We start from the raw sequence: 13836 nt of genomic DNA on the forward strand, positions 1-13836 counted from the left end.
ATAACAAAACAAGTACATGTAGAAAAAAGACTGCTATACCAGAAAACAGGGCTCTTGTGAATGTTCTATATTCAATAACCCCGGGTGAAAGTTAGTGGGGAATTGTGGAATTTGGTGTTAGACTAGCTAGGGGTTAACGTTAAAAAAGTTTGAAAAAGTTTAAATAACAGGGGCGGGGCTTAACCGCGGAACAGAGCAGACACCATTTTCAGGAGCTCCGACGGCACTCTGCTCAATCAGCCGAATTTCCTCGGATAAACTGCCCATCCACCATACCCCATACCAGCATCTACGTCCCGGTGTCTCCCGGTATCGGCACATGCCGTTCTTTGCTGGATCCGGACAGAACCGGTGATGGAAGAAACCTGCGGCCTACCATCACGCTACACGCCTGGAGGATTTCCTGGGGCACATTCCCCTCCAGTGCAACTGGAGCACAGACATCCACTTACCTGCAGATCAGCCCTCAACCATGGGGAGACGCTCACAGAAACCTCTCTCAGGTACATCAAGCAAATCCCAAGACATAGGGGCCCTATTACAGTGCCAAACCCTGCCCAAAATGGCGGCCCCAGCCAACCAGCAGGCCCTCAAACACAAACAGCTGCAGCCTTACCTGACATATCAGCTCTGGCCACCAAGCATGATATTAAAAATCTCTTCACCGAATTCCGCCAGAAGCTGGCAATTGACATAGCAGCCATCCAGGCTGACTTACAGGTGGTTACAGACAGGGTGAGAGCCACAGAAGAGGACATCATAGATATGAGGCGGGAAATGACAATCGTACAAGACTCCCTGCAAAACGTCCATAAAACCCAGCAAGCATTTTCCACGCAACTTGCTACACTGGAGGACCGTTCCAGGCGTAATAACCTGAAGATAAGAGGGGTACCCAAGTCAGTCACAATGGACGAAATGTCCCACTACCTGCGACGACCAACAGCCTCCCTATTACTGCCAACACAAACCAAAAGGCTCGCTTTTGATGGCATGTTCTGCCTACCAAAATCACCTAGGGCCCCAGCAAGTGCCGTGAGTGACATCATAGTTCGACAAAAAAAGCACTCCTCTCAGCTATACGAAACCAAACGCCTTACACATTTGAGGCTGCTGACCTGTCCTTCTACCAAGACCTGTCGAGGTCCAACCTGCAATGGTGCGAAACGCTCCACCCAACCACGAGCCAACTGAGAACCGCAGGAGTTACATACCACTGGACCCTCCATGAGCCCTCAGTGACCCACAACGGATCTAGCCACGTAATCACTGCGGCCAAAGAAGCACCTACACTGCTGCGGGCACTGGGACTGTCTGCCCTTGGCGAGGCGTCAAGAAATCGGAGAGGAACATCCACTTGGGACCCGACCACAGTAGTCCCCTTCACCCCACGGAACTGCCAGACCACAAGCACCGGGACATGACTGAGCTCGGACCCCAAGTTTAAACAGTTTTCTTTCGTTTCTGTTCTTCATCCGGCTAGACAAGGCTACCGCAACCTACATACCCCCCATGTGCAGAGTTAGGGGTATACTGACTCCCTACGAGGCTTTGAATGGAGGGACAACGCTCCATGAGATAGGTATACAGGGGCAGCGCTCTACACAGACACAGACAATAAAAAAAAAAGTTTTAATAACATTTTTTAAAAAGTAAAAAAAAAATCCCACCTTCCTTTACCCAGTCCTAATAAAAAATTAACCCCTTCCCTGCCAGTTGATCACTACCTACAGTGATCAAAATACAGATCACAGTACTATACTGTGATCCGATTTATTTATTTTAACCCCTTAGGGTTAACTTATTTTTTTTTTTTTATCCCTCAGTGGTTCAATTTATTTAATTCAAATATTTTAAAATGCTATATTTTGCTAGCTGGTGTGGGTGGGAGTTATGGGAAATTTGGAAATTTATGGTTAGTGCTGCTTAAAAAAAGCCCTTTGTGGGGTTTTTTGTGGGGAAAGCCCTTTGTGGGGTTATTTGAACAGTCACACTGCTATAATACCCTAAAATGAGACATAGGCCCATCAAATACATCTACGAAAATTCTAACTATAGAAACTGAAATAGCCTTGTCTCTTATATGGCACTGTAGCTTTACAGAAAAGTGGCAAAGGCATACAATGTGGGTATCGTTATACTCAGCAGATGTAGCTGAACACAATATTCTGTGCAGGAATAGCACACACCAGCTTTAAGAAATACACATTACAAATACCTTGTTATATGTGTATATGCCAAAATAAAGAAAAAACACAATTTTACTCCAATATTTAGCAGAGATTGGCAATGAAATGGCTACGTAAAAAGTGTCAAACTAACCTTAGGTAAATAGCCTTTGATGTCTACTTTATATAAATACTTTTGTGTGGCAATTTTGTTTTCTGTGATGGCTACTAAACCTACAAGACAAACATACCAAATTCTAAAATTGTTGCAAATTGAAATTTTATTTTAGTCCTTGTATTTTGGGACCTGTAGCTTTCAAAATAAGCTGAAATCCTATACATATGATGTACTCTATAAATCAAGACATATAAACAAATTTATTTTGAATTACTTTTTCTAAGCTGGACATATTAACCCCTTCCCGACCGGTGACGGAAATTTTCCATCAACCTTGTCCTTCAGTTAAGGACCGTTGACGGAAAATTTCCGTCATTTACTAAAGTTAACCCCAGATCGCGGGGTTAACGGTGCTCCGGTCTGCCTCTGCATTAGAGGCAGACCGGGAGCACCCGGTGGTGCTGTCCCAGCACCGGTGCTCGCTCTGACAGCATGTCAGAGCGAGCACATGTGCTCCACATACTCACCTTCCGCCTCCCTGCACTTCCGGGTTCTGTTTGAAGTGCAGGGAGACGGATCTTCAATGATCCTGCCCCCTGGTGTTAAAAAAAATAAATAAAAAAAAATTAAAGTGAAATCCCACCCCCCTTTACCCTGTTTTAATAAAATTAACCCCTTCTCTCCCAATTGATCACTGACTACAGTGATCAATTGGCAGGGTATACATTTTAATGTCATCTGATATTTTTTTGTAAATTTTTTTGTTAATTAATTTAAATATTTAAAAATTATATATTTAGCTAGCTGGGATGGGTGGAAGTTAGTGGGGAATTGGGGAATTTGGTGTTAGGCTAACTAGGGGTTAACGTAAATTTTTTTTTTTTTTAAATAAGCTTTAAAAAGGTAAAAAAAAATTTTTTTAACTGTTTTAGTAACGTTTAAGTAAAAAAAAAATACCACCCCCCTTTACCCAGCCTAAATAAAAATTAACCCCTTCCCTGCCAGTTGATCACTGCCTACAGTGATCAACATACAGATCGCAGTATTATACTGTGATCTAATTTTTTTAACCCCTGAGGATTAACTTTTATTTATTTTTTTAACCCTCAGGGGTTCAATTTATTTAATTAATTCATTTAAATATTTTATAATTATATATTTTGCTAGCTGGGGTGGGTGGGAGTTATGGGAAAATAGGGAATTTACTGTTAGTGCTGCTTACTGCTAGTTAGGGGTTAACGGTAAAAGAAAAGTTTAGAAAAAATTGTAAAAGTGTAAAAAAAGGTAAGAATATGTAAAACATTTAATAAGTAAAAAAAAAAAGTTTAAAAACGGGTTTTACAAAGTAAAAAAAGTTTTACAAAGTAAAAAAGATTTACAAAGTAAAAAAATACATTAAAAAAAGCTCATTACCACTACACCTGGTACAAGCTAGCGGAAAAATGATCCCACGCTAAGGTTAAAAATATGCCTTTTGAATTACCCTGCGATGTCTTCTTTAAGAAATGGTATGCCTTTATGGAGTAATTGGATTATATAGCCTTGTAAAATACTCTAAAATGGGACATGGACACAGCGTAAAAATTCAAAGTTTGAAAAAAAACTGGAATGGCTGTGTCTCAAATGTGCCCCTTCAATGTCCACATATACCTGGCAAAGGTACATACGGGGGGGTATTGCTGTACTCAGCCGACATAGTTGAGCAACATTTGAAGTATTATACAGTCGTAGTACACATAAGGTTTGAAAAATATACTGCGCAAACTCACTTTGTGTGTCAAAAAGGCAGAAAAAATGCGTATTACCACTACACTTGGTACAAGCTAGCGGAAAAATGATCCCACGCTAAGGTTAAAAAAAATGCCTTTTGAATTGCCCTGGGATGTCTTCTTTAAGAAATGGTATGCCTTTATAGTGTAGTTGGAATATGTAGCCTGCTCAAGTGCTCCAAAGTGGGACACGGATGCATCAAAATCCTCCATGAAAATTCACACTTAAAGGAACACTATAGTCACCTAAATTACTTTAGCTAAATAAAGTGTTTTAGTGTATAGATCATTCCCCTGCAATTTCACTGCTCAATTCGCTGTCATTTAGGAGTTAAATCACTTTGCTTCTGTTTATACAGCCCTTGCCACACCTCCCCTGGCTATGATTGACAGAGCCTGTATGAAAAAAAAAACTGGTTTCACTTTCAAACAGATGTAATTTACCTTAAATAATTGTATCTCAAGCTCTAAATTGAACTTTAATCACATACAGGAGGCTCTTGCAAGGTCTAGCAAGCTGTTAACATAGCAGGGGATAAGAAAATCTTAACTAAACAGAACTTGCAATAAAGAAGCCTAAATAGGGCTCTCTTTACAGGAAGTGTTTATGGAAGGCTGTGCAAGTCACATGCAGGGAGGTGTGACTAGGGTTCATAAACAAAGGGATTTAACTCCTAAATGGCAGAGGATTGAGCAGTGAGGCTGCAGGGGCATGTTCTATACACCAAAACTGCTTCATTAAGCTAAAGTTGTTCAGGTGACTATAGTGTCCCTTTAAAAACCTGAACTTGTTATGTCTCTTTTACAGCAGTGTAACTTCACAAAATAGTGTCTAGGTCATACATTGATACATTGAGCATATTGTTTTACTCAAGGCTTAGCTGAGCATAATTTGGGGGGCTTGAACTTAGTAGCACATATAAAAATATACAAAATGCCCAGCAAAAATGCAATCCATATGTAAAAAAAAATGCCCCAAATTATTTTTTACCACATACTTTGGCATATATTGGTGAAAAAATGGGGGCATGTTAAAGCACAATTTGCACCATATGAGATACCCTGGGTTGTCTACTTTTACAAATGGTAGGCCTTTGTGATGTTATTTTGAACAGTCAAACTGCTATAATACCCCAAATTGAAGCATAGGCCCATTAAATCCGCCTCTCAAAATTCTACTGTAAATGTTGAAACGGACAGGTCTCCTATATGGCACTGTAGCTTCATGAAATAGTGCCAAAGACATCCAATGGGGGTACCGTTGTACTCAGCAGAAGTAACTGAACACATAATAAAACTTTGTACAGGAATAGCACACACCAACTTTACAAAATACACATGAGAAGTTCTTTGTTATAAGTTTGTGTGCCAAAAACCCCAAAATACTAAATTTTACTCCAATATTTAGCAGAGATTGGCGGTGAAATGGCTACTTAGAAAGTGTCAAAACAACCTTAGGACAATAGCCTGTGATGTCTACTTTATATAAATAGATACTTTTGTGTGGCAATTGTGTTTTCTTTTATGGCTATTAAGCTTACAAGACAAACATACCAAATTCTAAAATCGCTCCATATTAAAAGTTTATTTTACTCCTTGTGCTTTGTGACCTGTAACTACCAAAAAAAAAACTGAAAATCCCAGACACATTATATATTCTGTAAATCAGAACAACTAAATGAATTTATTTTTAATTACTTTCTTTAACCTGCACTAATTAGGCACACATTTTTCTGTATTTTTCTGTAATTTTTCTGTATTTTTTTAATAATAAATAAGTATATATATATATATATATATATATATATATATATATATATATATATGTTACATCAAATTAAAGCCCTTTCTGTCCTCTAAAAAACAGTAAATAATATGCGTCGGTGCAATAAACGAGAGAGATGCAAATTGAAGTTGAACGCATACAGCAAGAAAATGCAAAAATTGCTTGTGTCATTAAGCGTAAGACAAGCTTCTGAAGCTGTGTCTTTAAGGGGTTAAGCACACGCTATTATTGCCAAAACTGTGAAAAAAAATGTTTTGTTTGTTTTTATTTCAATTTTTTGGCATTTTTATATAATTGGCGAGAATGTATCTATGTATATGTGACATCAAATTAAAGCCCTGTTTGCCCTCTAAAAAACGATGTATAATATGTGTTGGTGCAATAAATGACAGATGCAAATTGCTTTTGAAGGCAAACAGCAAAAAAATGCAAAAATGGCTTTTGTCCTGAAGCGTAAGACAAGCTTCTGCAAGGGGTTAATGAAGCTGTTTTAGTGTATAGATTATGCCACTGCAATCTCACTAATCAATTTTCTGTGATATAGGAGTTAAATTAAATTTTTTTTTTTTTTTTTTTATACAGCCCTAGTCATGTAAAGAGTCATTTCATGTTTACAGTTCCTTTATTGCAAATTCTGTTTAATTTAGAATGTATCTCCTGCTCTGTTAATAGCCTTCTAGACCCTGCAGGGGCCTCCTGTTTGTGAAGTTCATTTTATAGAGCAGTAGATACAAACTTCTAAAGTAAGTTACTGTCTGATTTAAAATGAAACAATTTTTTTCATGCAGTCGGTTCGAGTCACAGCCAGGTGAGTTGCGGCTAGGGTGATATAATCCGCAACAAGAGTGATTTAACTCCTAAATGGCAGAGAAATGAGCAGTGAAACTTTAGAAGCATGATCTATACACCAAAACTAAAGTTGTTCAGCTAAAGTTGTTTTGGTCACTATAGTGTCCCTTTGAGCAGCCTTGATAAGTATATTGTTGTCTATTCTCCACGTCATATCTCCTCCTGTTCTTCTATCTCATTCACCTCCTCCCCTCTTTGTCTTGTTCACCTCCTCCCCTTTCGGTCTCTTGGCCCTCTCCGCCTACCTCAGTCCTTTGTATTGCACAGTGTGATTCACAGTGTGTAAAATAACATGTATGTTGCGGGCATGTATGTTTGAACAAGCAGCCAATCCATTTTTTATTTTTTTTTTATTCTTTATTTTTCTCAACTCACATCAGGTATCAACATTTTTAGGGAATATACGTTTTGATAAGGTATCAGATAAACAGTATTTCAAGGCAATAGAGTGCACAGTATAAGGAGATTGCGACAGTGTTATGTTGCCTGCGAGAGTGCCGGTGAGAAGAGGTGTTTTTGTTTTGTGGTGTGAGCCTGACGGTGGGACGTATGAGTTGAGTTGCCACCGGGTTGTACATCTTGAGCGTGATACGGGTGGTTGGTATACCCATGGCCTGGGTGTATGTCCCTTCCCTCTATGGATAGTTGTGTGGCTTGTGTGCGTCCGTGTGAATTATGAGGCGGATTGTGTGGGGGAAAGGTTTTGCCATTTGTGAAGTCTGTGAGTGGGTGTCTGGACGGTATGGTATGTGAGGTCTGCCGTGTGTGTGCATGCCGAGTAATGCTGAATGATTGGGCCCCATGTGTTTAGTTCGATGTAGGCGAAACAGGAAGGTGAATGTTTCACTCTATGTCCCCTCCAGTTAGCAGTATGTACTGTGGGTGAAGACATGAGTGGCATTTAGTAACCTTAGCAGCAAGAACAAATTGTAACAATAAAACTTTTCAACAAGGGTTAAAGTATATATCCAGCTTAAAGTCCTGGGGTCAGCAGGTCTAGCGAGATTAGCCCGCTTGGTAAGTCCCTGGTCCTGTGGAGGGTCCCAGGCAAGGGTTCAGTCTCCGCCAGAGTTCGACTTCCCCTCACTTAAGTCCCCGTTCCAGTGGATGAGGAGGGTCTCGCTGACCTCGGTATAAAGTCTCTGATCACAGCCAGGTCCACTTGCGCTAGCGACCTGTTCTCCGTTGCATTGTTCAGCGGGATTCCCAGTGTCTGCAGGTGGCCTTCCAGTTACTGGTAAGTTTCTGCTCGGAGGGTGGTGTCTGGGGCCGTAATCGGGGCCGAGTGGCCATCTGTAGGGCACCTCATGAGCACGGAGGTGCTGGAGTAGTGGTCGCAGAGATTGGCGCCATAGGAGTGTGTTCCGCGAGAGATCCGGGAAGATGAGCAGCAGAGAGCGCCTTCAAAAGCAATGGGCGTCTTCCCCCTCACCGCGGACTGTACCAGGGCTTTGTCCTGCAGGGAGCTAAAGCGGAGGATGAGGTCCGGGGGGTTGGTTGCTGGGGCATTGGTAGGCTTGGGGAGGCGGAACATGCCGTCTAGCCTCATGGTTTTAGCCTGTTACGGGGGTAGGTGGGCCGCAAGGAAGCGCCTAATGAAATGTGGTAAGTCTGGCAGACCCACCTTCTCTGGCACCCCCCTGAGTTTTAGATTGTACCTGCGTCTCTGATCCTCCAGGACGTCCATTCTGCGGTCGATTTGCAACTGGTGCTTGTCCAGATCAGCGAGGCTTTTCTCCATCACCGCAATCCGGTTCTCATGTGTGTTTTGGACAGATTCCACTTGGGCCAGGTGAGTGGCTGTGTGTTCAATGGCTTTCCTGAGGGGGGCCATGTCTCCCGCTAGATTTGCACGGAGTTCCGCTAGCATCTCCTTTAGCTGCGTTGCTGTGACCGGTTCACCGCCTGTAGCAGCTTCCGATGGAGCGCGGCCCTGCTTCGCCGCCTGAGCTGCTCTGTCTGTTGGGGCTGTAGCTATGTCATCGGAGGAGTACGAGGTGTCGTCGTCCTCCAGTGCCATCTTGCTCCATGCGGCCCTCTGCGAGCTCCGGAACATGTCCTCGATATCCCAGCCCGGTTGGCTCTTGTCTGTCTTAGGTTTTTTGTTCTTGCGGCCCATACTTAGTTTTGTGGTCCTGTGGTTGAATTCCAGGGTTTTCCAAGTCTCTGAGTTGATCATTTTGGCTGGTATCGGTGAGTTTGAGCGGAGCACAGCGAGCATGCGACCGTCCAGGTTCACCGCTAGGCTCCGCCCCTCAGCCAATCCATGTTTTATTAACCACTGTATTGTAAATATGACTTTGTGTGATGGCTTCGGATACTGTGTGCAATGGAGTGGTGACTTTGAACTGTGTATTCCTATCCTTTATATCTCCTTATTATCCACACTTTTCCGTTGGACCTCCTGTGTATTAACCCCTTTGTACCTGTACTTACATTATTTTACTTCCATAATGTTACCTTCTCTAAACAACCTTTTCTCTTTTATCCGTTTCCCCTCTCTTTTTCTCAACAGGTTTCGATGACTTTCACTTGTCAATACACAGTGACATGGTGACTATTGTGAAAGCCATGAGCTCTCCAGAATCTGGCCTGGAAGTAAGAGATAGAATGTGGCTGAAGATTACCATCCCAAGTGCTTTTATAGGCAAGTAGTAGTGGTGTTGGTATCTTGGAATATGCTTTTGGGCAACATCTTCATTGTTGACATATGCTGGTTGTGATGTATATTGTTTCACTAATTACACAATTGCTTCCATAGTCTGTTTTGCTTTGTGTCTTAGAATGCACATTGTTCCTTATTATTATTATTATTATTATTTTATTATTTATATAGCGCCAACAAATTCCGTAGCGCTGTACAATGGGTGGACTATCAGACACATAATTGAGATCAGACCACTGGACGTACAGGAACAGAGGGGGTTGAGGGCCCTGCTCGATGAGCTTACATGCTAGAGGGAGTGGGGTATAGTGACACAAAGGGTTAACGTAGGGGAATTAAATAGTTTGTTAGTGAAGGGTTTATTGAGTGCTTGGTATGTCATTTTTGACAGTTGCAGGAAAGGAGTCATGGGGTGGGGGATGAGAAACCTGCTGACAGTGTAATTGATACGCTTTAATGAAGAAGTGAGTTTTCAGAGATTTTTTGAAGGAGTGGAGGCTGGGTGAAAGTCTGATTGAGGAGGGAAGGGAGTTCCACAGAAGAGGTGCAGCCCTGGAGAAGTCTTGAAGGCGAGCATCAGAGGTGGGAATCCGGGCAGAGCAGGGGCTGAGCGCAGGGGTCTCGACGGGACATACTTGTGTATGAGGGAGGATAGGTATGTTGGAGCAGCATTATGTAGGGATTTGTAAGCAAGCGCCATAATTTTGAATTGGGCCCTATATCTAACTGGAAGCCAATGCAGGGCTATATTGCATTCATTTTTGTAACCATTAGCATTTTGATTGATTACTATGTTTTACTTATTATAAATAAAGTTGTCTTTAACTTTGGAAGATGAGTTATAAGAACTGATACTTTACCATCAGCCCTCTAAAGCTGGTCTGACTTCTGAATTTTCCTAGTTCTTATTCCATGTAATTTTCCTTGACACTTTGCATTTAGAAGTTATTTTGGTTTGTTTGTTTGTTTGTTTTTTCTAAAACTTTATTCCTATCTTCACCTGCTCTAAGTTTTGTACCTCTCTCTGACTCTCTGATCTCAGGTTCTGATGTGGTAGATTGGCTTTATCACCATGTTGAAGGATTCACAGATCGTCGAGAAGCTAGGAAATATGCCAGCAACCTCCTAAAAGCGGGATACATTCGTCATACAGTCAACAAAATTACTTTTTCTGAGCAATGTTACTACATCTTTGGAGACTTGTGTGGTAGTATGTACCATTTTGTTTATTTTTAGGGAAATTGGATTTATTCCCACTAGATTTGTGTCTTTCCTTCCTCTCTGTTTGTGCTTATAGTTTAGTTTTTATTTTCTTTGTGTCTTCTTTTCTGTTCTGACAAGCACTGCTTATCCTGTTCTTGGATGACATGTTGGCATCTCCTCTTCCAACCTAATCTTTTACTTAATTTCTCTACACTAATTAATGTGACGCCCTTAACATGAAAATTGTCACCTGAGGCCAAAGCATATAAGATGTATTCTTCTTTCTGCAGACATGGCAAACCTTTCCTTAAATGACCATGATGGCTCCAGTGGAACATCTGATCAGGACACACTGGCTCCTCTTCCACATCCTGGAGCAGCTCCTTGGCCCATGGCATTTCCATATCAATACCCTTTGCCTCATCCTTACAATCCTCACCCGGTATTTCCAGAACCTGGGTTCAGCTACGGAGGGGGTAGTGCTGGCAGTCAACACAGTGAAGGTAATTTTGCAAAATATTACTATCATTCTTGTGCCCAGTAATGAGACAAAACATTTTTCATTGGCTTGCTGTCTTACCTGGCTACCCACTGGCTAAACAGTAACCGAAGCAGATCCCACAAGTCATTTATTGATTGGGAGCAACAGCCGAATGCTGTGAACCAATGAACAACACTCTGTTGTCAGATAGCGTCATTAGTACATCAGTGTCATTAGTTCACCCACTGAAACATTGTACATACAGACTCCAAGCACCATGACAAAGTCAAATCACTGAAGTCCAAATCACTGAATGACCTTATAAATTATTTTGAAACTGTATTATTAGGGAAGAGTATGTTTTTGGATGCAACTCTGCTGTTGCAATTATTTTTACTTTTGTGTTTTGGTTTGATTTTACCTTCCTGTTGCTACTCTTGTATCTTTCGTGATACTAGTGTATCTATTATATGTTATGCATGTCTACCGACCACCCCTGTTTTTGTTAACACTAAATCCTTCTATTCTTTTCTACTCTGTTTTTCTGGGACATTATCATTTACTGAAAGTTGTTAAGAACTTTATATTTAGACCCCTTGGTTGTCTTTTTCCCCCACAGGTAGCCGAAGTAGTGGCTCCAACCGCAGCAGCACTGAAAAACGGAAAGACAGAGAAGCCAAACCTGGAGAATCAAAGTCTGGGGGAAGTGGTAGCGAGTCAGATCACACCGCACGAAGCAGTCTGCGAAGAGATAGAGCAGCCAGCGAACGTTCAGCCCCAGCAAGTGAACACAGTCTTCGAAGTCACCACTCCATTGCACACAGTATCCGGAGCCATCACACACATCAGTCATATGGCCCCCCAGGAGTACCCCCTCTCTATGCCTCTCCAATGATGATGATGCCAGCACCCTCTCCTACCATGGGGCCTCCTGTAGCCCCTACAGGTCGTGATCTAGCTTCCGTCCCACCAGAACTCACCGCTAGTAGACAGTCCTTCCGCATGGCCATGGGGAATCCCAGTGAGTTCTTTGTGGATGTTATGTGAGCGAGAATTCCAACTATGGCCCTGTTTATTTTTTTTTAACCCATTGTGTCAATCTGAAAATATCATTATTTACATTATGATACTAAGAAAAGAGATGGATTGACCAGCACGATCCTGATGAGCTGTGTGTGTGTGTGTGATGTGCGCACGGACCCTTTCACTCGCCACTAATCCACGCACCTAATCTCTCAGAATCCCGCTAAGACTGTGTGATTGTACAGGGGGAGGAGGCTGGCCGCATTCTTGCCTGGCTGCTTGGCTTTTGTAACAGATTGATTTTAACAAATTAATAATGCATCCATTTAAAACCCAGAGACGCAAATAGCGGACCGAATTAAGTCATTCCTTCTTATGTTTACTTCCTTTTTTTTTTTTTTTTTTTTAAATATATATATAAATATATATATTCTCCTCCCCCACCCCCCCCACTTTTTTTTTATTTTTTTTTACACTTTGTGTTTCTTTCATTAAGCAGCAAAGAATTCTGGGGTATTTGATTTTCTCTGAGCAAGCTGCCAGAGGAAGTGTATGAACACCATTCGGAGTGTCACTTTCTTGTGAGCATGTCAGAACAGCACAGTGTATAGATGAGGAGATTCCGCTGCCACAGGAACATCTTAAAACAGGAGAAGATTCTGCCGAGGGGAACACCACAAGCCTTACATTTTCACAATACAAGAATGAATATAACCACGGAGTGCCACAACACATCACATTCAGAATATAAACTGAAACAAAACAAAATTATACTTTTTTTTTATTTTATTCAATATTCATATAACAGTACTGCTGTCACAGCTCCATGCTCTAAAAATGTTACTTATTTTTGGATTTTATTTTCAGATCTTAAGCAGCATAATGTATTTTAACTATCAGTCTGTACGGCCTGCAGCATATTGCTCTGCATTATTCTTAAATTGTTTAGCAACATGTTGTATATCATTTTGGCATGAATGGATTATAACGTCTCTCCTTGTTGCTGTCCTATAACAGTCCTACTGTATTTTCCTTGCATTTTCCACACTGCAGCTGGATGTTCTTCTCTTCTATTACCTGGGGATGATGTCCCAACAATGGTGCTAGTAAATCTATTATTCCACAAACAATAATATTCTGTACTACCCTGCCATCTTTCCCCTTCTCCCCCTCCCAGCAAAAAACAAAACACTAAACTAAAGGCACAACTGGGGATAGATGCATTGCACAAATGTATACAGAGTGACTTTAATGTGGTCTCTGCATCAAAGCTTTACACTAACTGACAGGCTGATACGTGATCCCAAGAACATAGTATTGTGGCAGGAAGTTGGAGTTCCTTTAGTATCTGATCATCACAGACACTTCCATTAAAGCAAGTTCTGCTCTCACTTTGTTGCTCAACATTCTTGTATGCTTCAGAGTGAAGCATTGTGATCCAGCATTTGAGTGTAAATGCATTCAGTCTTCGAGCAAATACCTGGTATTACTTTTAATTTTATTATTTCTTTTCCCCATTGCTTTGTTGCACTGAAATGTTTCTGCTGCAATAAATCTCCACTCAAGTTTACATGTCAACTTGTTTTATTCACTTGGTTTCAAAATAATAACACATATTGTCATATATGGCTAACCACTTAGATCATCCTGTGGAACGTGTCCCTTGATTACAGTGAGTGGTGGCAGAGGTCATTGAAATGTCTTAAAAAAGCCACAAGAAAATCATAGTCATATTCTGGTCACATATCATGCTTTCATTCCTGTAATGATATTG

At 41.3% G+C, this 13836-nt stretch overlaps 1 protein-coding gene across 2 annotated transcripts in view; it reads left to right on the forward strand.

The window, feature by feature from the left end:
* Positions 1–13632, forward strand: part of DVL3 (dishevelled segment polarity protein 3) — a 170157-nt gene extending 156525 nt beyond the window's left edge. The window contains exons 12-16 of one of the 2 annotated variants that reach the window (XM_063442874.1): positions 9206–9337; positions 10398–10565; positions 10849–11061; positions 11659–12060; positions 12559–13632. In XM_063442874.1, the coding sequence (XP_063298944.1) occupies positions 9206–9337; positions 10398–10565; positions 10849–11061; positions 11659–12060; positions 12559–12593 (950 nt within the window). In that variant the 3' untranslated portion in view covers positions 12594–13632. The remainder of the gene's footprint in view (positions 1–9205; positions 9338–10397; positions 10566–10848; positions 11062–11658; positions 12061–12558) is intronic. The other variant, XM_063442875.1, reaches the window with a different exon arrangement.
* Positions 13633–13836: the final 204 nt, after the last annotated feature.

Source organism: Pelobates fuscus, chromosome 2 (assembly GCF_036172605.1).
Source record: "Pelobates fuscus isolate aPelFus1 chromosome 2, aPelFus1.pri, whole genome shotgun sequence".
NCBI classification, from domain to species: domain Eukaryota; kingdom Metazoa; phylum Chordata; class Amphibia; order Anura; family Pelobatidae; genus Pelobates; species Pelobates fuscus.